This window comes from Gorilla gorilla, chromosome 15, assembly GCF_029281585.2.
Source record: "Gorilla gorilla gorilla isolate KB3781 chromosome 15, NHGRI_mGorGor1-v2.1_pri, whole genome shotgun sequence".
Classification (NCBI taxonomy): domain Eukaryota; kingdom Metazoa; phylum Chordata; class Mammalia; order Primates; family Hominidae; genus Gorilla; species Gorilla gorilla.
This window is the reverse complement of record NC_073239.2, coordinates 75,295,285-75,308,821: the sequence shown is the minus strand read 5'-3', so window position 1 is coordinate 75,308,821 and position 13,537 is coordinate 75,295,285. Positions and strand designations below refer to the sequence as shown.

The 13,537-nt window shown below is 37.7% G+C and overlaps 1 protein-coding gene across 3 annotated transcripts in view; it reads right to left on the bottom strand.

Moving 5' to 3' along the window:
* The window catches only part of ARID4A (AT-rich interaction domain 4A), a 75,297-nt gene that overhangs the window by 11,267 nt on the left and 50,493 nt on the right, over window positions 1-13,537 (bottom strand). For 2 of the 3 annotated variants that reach the window (XM_019009660.4, XM_055361908.2), the window contains exons 16-19: window positions 11,140-11,390; window positions 8,623-8,820; window positions 3,246-3,330; window positions 1,364-1,565 (exon numbers count right to left, since the gene is read on the bottom strand). In XM_019009660.4, the coding sequence (XP_018865205.1) occupies window positions 1,364-1,565; window positions 3,246-3,330; window positions 8,623-8,820; window positions 11,140-11,390 (736 nt within the window). The remainder of the gene's footprint in view (window positions 1-1,363; window positions 1,566-3,245; window positions 3,331-8,622; window positions 8,821-11,139; window positions 11,391-13,537) is intronic. The other variant, XM_004055229.5, reaches the window with a different exon arrangement.

Genomic DNA, 13,537 nt, shown 5'->3' with positions numbered 1-13,537 from the left:
CCATGCCTGGCTAATTTTTAAATTTTTTTGTAAAGATGGGGTCTCACTATGTTGCCCTGGCTGGTCTGGAACTCCTGGGCTCAAGTGATCCTTTTGCCTCAGCCTCCCAAGGTGCTAGGATTACAGGCATGAACCACTGCGCTCAGCCTAAAATTTCTTAATTACATTTAAAAGTATACAGAGGTAGAAAAGTGGGGGAAACGAGTACAAGCAGAATAAAATATGTTCACCTATACTCATTATAAAACATGCCTGCACCACAGTAGTCTGTGTTCTCTTAGAACCACATGGTCTCAGCTTTGCTGAAAGATCCCAGATGAACAGCATTGAATTTATAGGAGACACTGGTACAGGCTTTGAGGGAAAGTGTAGCACACATTAGGATGCATGGATTGTCAATTCACCTTCTATTAAAATATATTATTTTCAAGATACTTATGAGAAAAAGTATTCCTAAATGAAAACATCACTAAATTTTAAATAAAAATGATACAGCAAAATATTTTCTTTAAATCAAATTTTATAGTTTAAATCACATGAGATTAAAATCCTAGGTGATTTACAGGTTGAACACCCCTAGTCCAAAAACCTGAAATCCAAAACGCTGCAAATTCCACAACTTTTTGGGCACCAACATGACACCACAAGTAAAAAATTCCAGACCTGACCTCATGGGACACATTGCATCCAAACACAGGTGCACAACAGTTTCTTCAGCAACCCCAAGCTAGTGTACGGGTAACCTTTTAATGAAAACACAGCATCGTAGGTGGAGACTGAAAGCCTGCTGTTTGTTTTTGCTGTTGTTTAGCAGCTGATACAGGTATTCTAGTGATGCTACCTTGCTACTTAGTTTCCCCACACACACTATTTTTCCACTGTATTAATTGTAAGTCATGTTTTACCGTTATGTAATTATGTGTGAATAAGTGTAAGAAAATTGCTTATCAGTAGGTGGCATATAAATTCAGAGTCACAAATAACAGTGATGCCAAACAATCACAGACTGTTCACATGGGTGGCTGAGACAATTATACCTGTGATTTCTGATGGTTCAAATAACACAATCTTTATTTCATGAACAAAACTATTAAAAATATGGTATAAAATTACTTTCAGGCTATGTGTATAAGGTGTATATGAAACACTAATTTTCATGTTTAGACTTGGGTCCTATCCCTAGGATATCTCATTATGTATATGCAATATTAAAAAAAAAAAATCAAAAACCAAAAACACTTCTAGTCCCAAGCATTTTGGGCAAGGGATACTCAACCTGTACTGTGAATATTTCACACAATGGAAGTTTTATTATTTATGTTATTGATTTTTTTTAAAGTCAGCCATCCTCAAAATTGAGCACCTTCCATTCCATTTGACAGAGGTGAGCTGTCTGGCATATTGCTGCGAGCACTTCTGGTACCTGATTTTCCTTCACTGTTTGCTGTCTTAGATAAGCCATACGGCATGTTTGATGAAAGGGTTGATTTTAAAGGAGGTCGTCCCCGTTTTGACTTCTGCCTCTCCTCATCTCTCTTTTCGTCCTTTTCACTATCTTCTTTATTCTGGGCAACAACAACAAAATGTATGAGAAGGGCCAATGCTTTACGAAAAATGAACATTCTACTTATCCAAAGAAAACTACATCTCAAAAAAGGTTTGATATTTTATATGGCACTTCCTAGTCTGTGCTTACAGAAGAATCAAGAAGAGTTTTCTGGCTGGTCTGAGAGGTTATCAGAACTTATTAACATTAGTGTCACTGAAATTGGTATATAATCCTCCACTGCTGAATTTCTAACATATTTTGTATTTATGTAAATACAATATTGTACAATTTGTAATACTGCAATTATATTGTGATGGTCAGTTAGAGCATTAGAAGGCTATACAACTATTCTGCACTCCCCGCTGTTCCCTACTATCCCCTGCAGAAAGGAAAGATATCTATCATCCAGTACACAAAACAATGGGCAAATCTCTACAGCAAAGCTTGACAACTGAGGATGTGGGTGAGGGTACAATTGGCCAGTATATATGTGTTTTAAAATTTTAGTATTGGCTTCTAGCATTTAAAAGTCAAATTTCACATTTTAAGAAAGATAGTGGTCTTGAAAAATCCTAAAATCTGGCAACCCTGGGTCTGCATTCCCACAGCAGAGTGGTTAGTTCCATTCCGTCTAAATGAAGAATGTGACCTCTCGTTTGTCACGGTTCGTCCTACTTTATCCTTCTCCTATAAAGCCTCTACAGGAATTTGAGTTTGAAAGTCATGCCCTAGGGGTTGCTGGTTTTCACCTTTGCTGAAACAATGTGGTAATGTGTTAGTTTTAAGCTCCTGGGTTATAAAGAGAAAATCACAATTATCTTTCAAGAATCAAGATTTTTTTTTTTTTTTGAGACGGAGTCTTGCTCTGTTGCCCAGGCTGGAGCACAGTGGCGCGATCTTGGCTCACTGCAAGCTCCGCCTCCCGGGTTCACGCCATTCTCCTGCCTCAGCCTCCCGAGCAGCTGGGACTACAGGCGCCGGCCACCACGACCGGCTAATTTTTTCTATATTTAGTAGAGATGGGGTTTCACTGTGTTAGCCAGGATGGTCTTGATCTCCTGACCTCGTGATACGCCCGCCTCAGCCTCCCAAAGTGCTGGCATTACAGGCGTGAGCCACCACGCCCGGCCAAGATGATTATTACAATAAGATTTATTAAACAAACACAATATCGTATATGCATATTACTAAGCAAAAGAAGCCAATCTAAAAAGGCTATATGGTGTATGATTCCAATTATATGATATTCTCAAAAAGGCAAAAACTATGGAGAGAGAAAGTCTGTAGTTGTCAGGGGTTGGGGTGGGAGTAAGAATAAGCAGAACATAAAGGGTTTTTAGGGCAATAAAGCTACTCTGTATGATACTATAGTGATGGATCCATGTCATTATATATTTGTCAAAACCTGTAGAATATACACCACCAACAGTGAACCCTAATGTGAACGATGGACTCTGAGTGACAATAATGTGTCAATGTAGGCACATCAGTTGTAACAAACATCCCACTCTGGTGGGGGATGTTGACAATCTGGGAAGGCTATGCATGCATGGGGCAGAGAGTATATGGGAGGTCTATATACCTTGCTCTCAATCTTGGTATAAACCTAAAACTGTTCTTAAAGTCTTAAAAAACACACAATACAATTTGGATAATTCCTATACATATTATAAAGGACATAAATCTACAAACATACTTTAGCTTTTTTCTTCTGTTTTTTCTTTGGTCCACCTTTGTCCAAAGGCCAGATTATCCTGTCAGCCTTCACCCACTCATCATACCTTAAAAAAAAAAAAAAAAAAAAAAAGAGTTTGTACAAACTTTATACATTATAACCTTTTTGAAATGTATTCATCAAAACGAAAACAACAGCGAGACAGATTAAATAGTTTGTTCTTAGTGTTGGCAAGAATATGAAGGGCACAGGGGCTGGTTTGCTGGTAACATGTGCCAGTAACTGTAGTCGGTATTTTGTATACTCACTAGGGAAAGGCAAGAGGATTTCTTAAGAGTTAACAGGTTTAGAGGGAGAGTCTTGGAAAGCAAACTCTAGATTCAAGACAATCTGAACTGTTTTGTTTTCCACAGCTTTTACAGATCTGAGCTTATAATCAGATCTGCACTAGAATTCGTGCTATTGAATGAATAATAGAAAGCTAAGTCAGATAAATTCAAATTTGCAAGGTGATCAGTTTCAGGTTATTTTATCAAGTTATTTTATCAAGTCCATTTCAACTTCCTTTTCCTCCTCAACACTCTCTCTAGTATTTCCAATAAAATCTTCTTCTGAACTACATTGCCTTTAGGACTCTGAAATTTTTTAGAGATATCTGTATTTCACCTACTTTATCTAAGTTTATTCTGTTTAGCTCAAGTTGAAAACTCATTTCCCCTAAACATTTACTTAAAAATTTATTTTTAAATTTATTTTAAATTTTATTTTTATTTTTGGGGGAATAGTTTCAATGTTGTCACCCAGGCTGGCATGCAGTGGTGCCATCTCGGCTCACTGGAACCTCTGCCTCCTGGGTTCAAGTGATTCTCATGCCTCAGCCTCCCGATATCTGGGATTACAGGTGCCTGCCACCACACCCCGCTAATTTTTTATTTTTTGTAGAGACGGGGTTTCGCCATGTTGGCCATGCTGGTCTCGAACTCCTGACCTCAGGTGACCTGCTCACCTCAGCCTCCCAAAGTGCTGGGATTATAGGGGTGAGCCACTGGACCCGGCAATTTTTTTAGAGAGGGTCTCACTCTGTTGCCCAGGATGGAGTGCAGAGGCATGATCTCCTGGGCTCAGATGATCCTCCCACCTCAGCCTCCTGAGTAGCTGAGACCACGGAGGTACACCATTGCACCAAGCTAATTTTTGTATTTTTTATACAGACGGGTTTTGCCATGTTGCTCAGGCTGGTCTTGAATTCCGGAGCTCAAGTGATCTGCCCACCACAGCCTCCCAAAGTGCTAGGATTACAGGCATGAGCCATTGCACCTGGCCTTCTCAAATGATTACTATCACTTTTGAATGTCTATAGTCCAAGTGACTAATCAGGGGCAAATAAGAAATTAAGCTTTCTAGAACTAAATAACAGTTTTTACATTATCTAAATATACAAGTATTTATAGAATTAAGTCAAAATCTAAAAAATGTACAGTTAAGTAAAGAAACAACAGGCAGTCCTTGCTTTAGACCAGGAATGTCCAATCTTTTGGCTTCTCTGGGCCACAACGGAAGAAGAAGAATTGTCTTGGGCCACACATAAAAATAACACTAACACTAACGATAGCTGATGAGCTAAAAAAAAAAAAAACATGCAAAAAAATAAAAAAAATCTCATGTTTTAAGAAAGTTTATGAATTTGTGTTGGGCCACATTCCAGGCCATGCTGGGCTGCATATGGCCTGTGGGCCACAGGTTGGACAAACTTGTTTTAGACTGTAGCGTGTTAATAGAAACTCATGTATCTGGAAACCATATTCTTGCTTTGTAAGCCAGTTACCATGGAGATGTACAAAGTAAGGACATGGTTCCTTTATGCATGTATTTCAGTTGACATGGTACCATGACTACCTATACAGATGCTCCTTTACTTATGATGCCATTATGTCCTGATAAACTCATCACAAATTGAAAATATCCTAAGTCGAAAAATGCATTTAATACATCTAGCCTACTGAACATCACAGCTTAGCTTAGCCTACCTTAAACATGCTCAGAACACTCATATTAGCCTAGAGTTGAGCAAAATCAACTAACACAAAGTCTATTCTATAATAAAGTCTTAAATATCTCATGTAATTTATTGAATACACTGTACAGTACTGGTTGATTAGTCTCATGATTTCTTAGCTGTTTGCTGTGGCTGCACAGTCTGATGAGAGAGTATCATACTGCATATCGCTAGACCAGGAAAAAAAATCCAAATTTAGGCCGGGCGCAGTGGCTCACGCCTGTAATCCCAATACTTTGGGAGGCCGAGGCGGGAGATCACAAGGTCAAGAGATCAAGACCATCCTGGCCAACACGGTGAAACCCTGTCTCTACTAAAAATACAAAAATTAGCTGGGCATGGTGGCGTGCGTCTGTAGTCCCAGCTACTTGGGAGGCTGAGGCAGGAGAATCGCTTGAACCCAGGAGGCGGAGGCTGCAGTGAGCCCAGATCGCACCACTGCACTCCAGCCTGGCGACAGAGCGAGACTCCGTCTTAAAAAAAAAAAAAAAAAAAAAATCAAAATTCAAAATTCCATGGCTTCTGAATGCATATAGCTTTTGAACCATTTTAAATTTAAAAAAAAATTGAAGTTGAACCACTGTAAGTTAGGAACTGCCTGTACTATGATTTGAAAACTATCTCTCACTCATTAACCCAGTATCTAGTTTCTAAAACGAGACTGGCTATGAGCATCATATTAGGCTTTTAAACATCTGTACTTTATTAACTTATATGGAAATGTTTATTCATTTGAACATTTACTGAGGGCCTACTAGTATGCACTGTATCAGGAGGTATGTAGAGAATAAACATGGCCAATGCTCTCATGCAACCCATAATCTGTTATAAAAGATAGACATATAGTAAAATCAAGTATAGTCTGGTAAGTGCAATATGTATCTGATCCAGGGCTAACAAAGGGATAACTCTATCCAATTCCATAGGAGGTATCACACAACCAAGAAGCACAGGCCTGATTTTTAGTGTACTTGGTCCTGGCGACACTGGACAAAGCAATATGTCATGTAGGTACTTCTAGCACTAATATTGCTAACAAAGGATAGTCCCAGGATTTCTCAATGAGAGACCAGGACTCTTCTCACACTTCTTACACTTGCAGATACTCCCTTTCAGGAGTCTGGCTAAATTCGTTAGGAACCATGGTGGCTTCATCTCAACTGAACAGGCCAGAATTATACCAGCTTTTAGGAGCAGAGAAGAACAACGAAAAACCATGAACCAGGAAAGTACCAGTTAGGTAATTAATTAGAGAGATGACTAATCCAAAACCTGAGCATATAATAAAATGACTGCTGAGAAGAGTCATAAAGTAAAACATTAAAAAAATGAGAAAGAAAGATAGGGGAAATTCTAGAAAGCAGAACACAGACATATACAGATGTGAAACAGGAGTGGATAGTTGTGAACTAAAGAATCTGAGGAAGAAAGAAGGCTATCATGTGATGCAACTGGAAATATAATGACTGAAAGTCGGTAAGATATATTCCTTTTCCCCTGAATTCAATAACACATTGTAAAGAAAAGAAAACAGTTAACATTCATGGAGCACTAAGTGCCAGGCATGGTTCTAAGCATTTACATCTGAATACCAATATTATCACTACAGTAGTCCCTGCTTAGCCACAGCATAGTTCAATTACCCATGGTCCAAAAATATTAAGATATTTTGAGAGAAAGACCACATTCATATAACTTTTATTACAATATAGTTATAATTGCTCTATTTTATTATTGTTGTTAATCTCTTACTGTGCTTAATTTATAAATTAAACTTTATTGTAGGTATGTATGTATAGGAAAAATCATAGGATATATAAGATTCAGTACTATGTGAGGTTTCAGGCATCCAATGGGGGTCCTGGAACACATTTCCAGCAGATGAGAGGGAACTACTGCATTATACAACACCTCTACAAAATAGGAACTGTATTTTTCCCAGTGCAGAGATGAGGGACTTGAGTCATAACAGAGCACACATCTAGCGTATAGAGAAACCCAGGAGCAGTCTGGCTCCAAATAAATACAGGGCAACCAGAGATATTAAATATGCCAGATTTTGTAAAAGAGAACAAGAAAGGCAGCCCCTGACATTTAGGAACTTGCCTGGCACTATCAGCTGGGCCTTGGTGTTGCTTAGAGTTAGTCTGGCACTCATAGCTAGGCCACACTGTCCTGCTGTTGAAACATGAACAATTTCAAAGAGCATCAACATCAGACAAGTCCAATCTGTGACCATGATGTATCAAAACAAAAACAAGACCACGTCCTAATCGTGTCTGAACACAGAAAAAACAGGAACATTGTCCAATCCACAAAAACGACAAACATCTTCTTTTTCTTGACTAATGTGGGTGATTGCTGTTTCTTTACCAATTATAATGTTACCTTGGTCTAACTGTCTCTCCTTCTAGATAAGATTTATCACGAAAACCAATTATAATTACCCCAGCTTCCTGACAGGATCCAATATGGAGCAAAATCTCTTTTTTCTTTTTTTTTTTTTTATTTATGAGACAGGGTTTCGCTCTATCATCCAGGCTGGAGTACAGTGGTATGATCATAGCTCATCTCAGCCTCCAACTCCTGGGCTCCAGTGATCCTCCCACCTCAGCCTTCTGGGTAACTGGGACTACAGGTGCGTGCCACCATGCCAGGCTAATTTTTAATTTTAATTTTTTGTAGAGATGGGGGTCTAACTATGTTGCCAGGTCTGGTCTTGAACTCCTGGCCTCAAGCAGTCCTTCCGCCTCCACCTCCCAAAGTGCTGGGATTACATGCAAGAGCCCCCATGCCCTGCCTTTCTTAAACCCTCCCCAAAATCATCTAACGGAAGATCAAATGTAAGTTCTAACGTTCTTTTTTATTAGTCAACTTAGAATTATTACAGTGCTTGACATAGGCTTGATTTCTGATTAATGAAACAAACACTTGCATGGTTGGAAGTTGCAGGCCTGGCTCCCTGCTCATAGTCAGTAATATGTCTCCACAGAATTATGAATTATTGTTTTCCCAAAGATGGTGCCTTGAGCCTCTGTTGATTCATTTAACACCATATTACTAAGATGCCCTATGGTTCCCCTTGCTGTGTGTTCTCCCTCACTATAAATGAGTAATAAATGTAACTTGTTCTAACTACAGGTGTGATCCTGGTAGTCTCTGGCTAGAAGCATTGACACTGCTAGTATAACAGCAGGAATGTCAAAGTCTTGGAAAATTCAGAACCAAGGTGTGCTTTGTAAATATGTACCATTATTTGCTTTCACTCTTCATAACATTAAGTTGATGTTCTATTTAATCATCGAAAAAATTTCAATAGTAAGAAAATACTTTCTTGCTTACCTGACATTCCATCCATAGTAATGTACCAAATATAAAACTTCTCCATCATCAATTTCAGTGCTTTTAATACTGGCTTCATAAATTTTCTGAGTCTTCCCTCGTCCATATTTTACTTTCACTTTGGTTCCTGTTAGGCAGGGTTCCATGTCTTCCTCATCTTCCTCTCCTTCAGAGTCACATTTGCTTTCAGTTTCTTCCCTGCAGTAAGTTATAATACTGATAATGCTACTAATAACTTAATGGAGAATAAAATATGCTAAAAGAATCCAACAGGTAGATTATTCACAACCTAAGTATTACCTTAATAACATATCAGTGGAGGAGGAGAAGAAGGAGGAGAAGGAGAAGATTTTTGTGGCCTACTTACTAAGGAATTTATTATGTAAAGGTGCACTGTACCCAAAGTAAATCCATACTTTTTAAAAGCCAATCAAGTCACAGTTAACGATGATCTGTAATCAAATAAGTCACTTCTGACAAAATAAATATAAGAAAAATATGCTCTGAAAAAATTCTTTAGAATTCATATTTAAGTGCCAGCTAACGATGATCTGTAATCAAATAAATCACTTTTGACAAAACAAAATAAGAAAAATATGCTCTGAAAAAATTCTTCAGAATTCATATTTAAGTGCCACCTTATACGTAAAAAAAGATTTAAGGATATTTTGTAACTTCCTGTAACTGAATTATCTTAAATCTGCTTTACTACCAAAATTAGAATAGTTCTTGGCAAGATTGGATTTTTTGGTGGGCAAAATAATGAACAAGGGCTATCTACCTTAGTAACCATGTCTTTTAAACTAATTTATATTTTAAAGGTTTCCCAGCCCTAACAAAGAAAAGAAATTTGAGTATTAGGTCATTTGTTGACACTGTAGGATACCACCACAAGAACAAAGCTTTACATTTGTGTTGAATTCTATTTGTTTACTCATCTTCCATCGGCTTTTCTTTGTATTGATAATCAGGTATAAGGAAGATTAACACAGGGAGAGCTAAAATTACTTTTAATATTTTTATAATAAAATATTGTGTATCAATCCTGTAAAGACTCATAAGAGAACTGCATCAAAGATCATTCTAGTGTCACAAGCATGAAAAGCTCAACAAGTAGTATTGGGCTCCGTAATAAATATAGGGCATTATTTTGGTGATCCCTGGGGGTCCTGATATGAAGCTTTGACAGCCCATTTGCAGTGAGAATGTTTTCACTTGGAAGGCACCTTCCAATAATAGACTGATAAGGTAAATTCAAAACACTATGAGAAAAACTACTTAAAGATAATATTGTTCTTACATTCAAGCCTGTGAAATTTTCTCTAAAATAAATCTTTGTCCATTTACAAAACAGTTACAGTCTTTTTAAATCACATTTTACATAGATGTATTATGTTTTATATACCTATTACAATATACATATTTTGATGTTTTTCACCTTTGCTTAAATTTTTTGTCCAAATATTTAAAATTCTATACTCAACTCCAATTAGTTCCTCCTACTTTTCCTAATCCTATTTCATTACAGAACTTTTTTTTACTAACCTAGGTCATATGTAGTTGTGATAGCTCCTGTGCCTATTTGTATTTAATCAAATTACCTCTCCCATTCACCAATCATCCTATTTTTCCGAATATTTATTCTCTCAATGGCAGGTCAGTTTTCCCAAATTTGGCTTAACAACTCAAATTTCTAGAAAATTTAATATCACATAATAATAGAAAAATAACTATGGAAGAGAGCTGGTATTACAAGTAAGTATGTTATGTTGTTGCTCATTTAAAATTCATTTTTAGTCATGTCCTAAAATTAGTAAATCCATTTGACAACACTTACAGAAGCAGCTAATAACTTGGTCAGAGACTACCTTGATCTTGCTGGACTGCCTAATATTTGACTATTTTTAAGTCAGTTCAGTCCATACTTGTCTAATACACAGAAAAAAAATACAGTTTTACTCAACAGCAAACAGGATGGACATTAAAAAATCTGAAATTTATTGGTGTGATGTGGGGCAAGAATGTATTTTCCAAACAAGAATCAGGGGTGCATGCCACTTAATCTAATACAATAACTTGAAAAAGAAAAATGTCTAAAAGCTAACACACAGAAACATCTCTAGTACTGTGCACCCATGTGTTTGTTAGCTTTCCCACATTGTACCTTTTTTAAAATGGAATTTTTGCTGTCGCTGTTTCCTCTTGTCCACTTCCTCCATTTTTCTCCAGCTCCCTTCCCTGCTGTCAACTGCAGGACCTTTCTTTTGACTGGGTGGCGCAGCCTTCTTTGAGGCCACTGTTTAGGGCACAAGTGCTATTAAAATGGTGCGACCAGTATATTCTCCAATTCCGAAAGGCAATACACATCATCTTCACAATGTGTCTCACCTTCATTAGACAAGAGGAACGGAAGTCCCAATAAGAAAACATTCCCTCAAACCTGAATCTCTAAGCAGGAACAAAGTGCTGTTGTACCCCAGACAGGTGCTTCTGGAGAACAAACATAAGATAATGTACCTCTCTTGGCTTTTCTCTTCCTCTTCATCTGAGTCTTTGTCAGAATCCTCCTGTTTTTTAATTTTCTTCTCTTTTTGCTTTGGTGTATTTTTTCTCCCCAGTAGTAGCTCATTTTCTTTTTTCTCTGCAGTTTCATAGTCATCATCTACATCCTTATTTTCTGTATCATTATCTTTTAATTTGTCTTCTGTTTTCTCTTCTTCAATTTCCTTTTTAATAGAATTTACATCTCGAGCAATTCTCCTTCGTCCCTAGTAGAGGGGATAAAAGCTTTAAAACAGCTATCACTATAAAGGGGAAAAAAGCAGGAAAAAATATCTTTTCTTTAACCTTCACAGCAATGTCTCTGGCTTGAAACATGGCCCTGAAAACCAACTCAAAGGTACCTTTCTCTTCCTTTTGAAAGTAAAAGAATAACTGATAGAATTACTTAATTATGTCCAGGTCTACTTTGGCTATATACTACCTAAGAAATATCTGTCAGAATCTGTTTGAATGAAAAAAGTAAACAACAACAACAAAAAAGAAATAAAAATTTTCTCCTTTGTTTACTACATCATTTTATCTCACTTTTATTATTTCTCGACTATAATAAAAATTTAAAATAAATTATCTAATGTTAATGATAAAACGTAACAATAATAAAACCAATCCCCTGAATTTTGCTTCTTTAAAGGCTCTGTGGTCTCTAATTCTACCGTTTAGTAAGACAAAACTTACATTGTCACTGTATTTGTGGATGATTACATTTTTAAAGGACTGAATTGCATCAATGGCAAAAAAGTGAGCAGACTTCTTTGAATGAGTACCTGGAGAGCTCGCTGGGCCAACAGCAATATGTTTTACCACCACTAGCTTCTATCTAGCCCACTGAATGCTGAAATGACCATGACTGGTGAGCAATTTCACTATCTCCTAGGTTCTCCTTCAAGTCAGCTTCTATACACTGGCAGAAGTCTCCTCTTCTTGGAATAAAGCAGATAAAGAGCCAGCAACTTAGGAAGCATTAGGATACAATTAATATCTCAGTAAACAAATGTTTTCCCTAGTTGCTGGCTATGTGCTATTTACACTTCAAGGGCAGAAAAAGAAGAAATTAATTTCTTTCTATCTTAAAGCACTAACACACAAGTTCCAAGATGGCACTTCCATCTCCTCAGATCTACACAGTGGCTGGCACATAGCAAGTGGCAGGTGCTTTTTTTTTTTTTTTTTTTTTGAGACAGAGTCTTGCTCTGTTGCCAGGCTGGAGAGCAGTGGTGTGATCTCAGCTCACTGCAACCTCTACCTCCCAGGTTCAAGCGATTCTCAGCCTCCTGAGTAGCTGGGACTACAGGCGCGCACCACCATGCCCAGCTAATTTTTGTATTTTTAGTAGAGACAGGGTTTCACCACGTTGGCCAGGATGGTCTTGATCTCTTGACCTCGTGATCCGCCCGCCTCGGCCTACCAAAGTGCTGAGATTACAGGCGTGAGCCACCGTGCCCGGCCTAGCAGGTGCTTTTAAAATATCTATAGGTAAATGAATGAAAACAACTGCTATAAAATTTGGGTCTGTAAACCTTTGTCCCAGAAATACTGTTTTTATTTATGTATTCATTTTTTTGAGATGGAGTCTTGCTCTATCGACCAGGCTAGAGTGCAGTGGTGCGATCTCAGCTTGCTGCAACCTCTGCCTCCTGGGTTCAAGCGATTCTCCTGCCTCAGCGTCCTGAGTAGCTGGGACTACAGGTGAGAAATGCCATTTTTAGAAGCCTGGCTTATATATGTGGATAAGTGATGAGGATATTTTTACAAGCAAATGTATTATAGCACTTTTTTTTTTTTTTTGTATTTTTAGTAGAGACGGGGTTTCACCATATTGGCGAGGCTGGTCTCGATCTCCTGATCTCGAGATCCACCCGCCTTGGCCTCCCAAAGTGCTGGGATTACAGGTGTGAGCCACCGCGCCCGGCAGCACTTTTTAAAATAGTAAAAAACTGGGAGAAAATCTTGGAGAAGGTAGATTTATGGTTCATCCATACTAGACAGCACACTGCAGATATTTTATGTAGGATGAGGAAGGTTTTTAGGTAATGAAAAGAAAGTATGTCCACAATACATACAATAAAATATTATTCACCTTTAAAAAGGAAGGAAATTCTGATATGTGCTACAACATAATGTCTTACAGACATTATGGTGAGTGAATAAGCCAGTACAAAAGGACAAACACTGTATGATTTCACTTATATAAAAGTACCTAGAATATCAAATTCATAGGTACAGAAAGTAAAATTGTGATTGCTAAGTGTTGGGGAGGAATGAGGAGTTACTGTTTAATGGGTACAGAATTTCAGTTTTGCAAGGTAAAAATATTCTGGAACTGGACGGTGGTGACACTTATGCAACGGTGAGA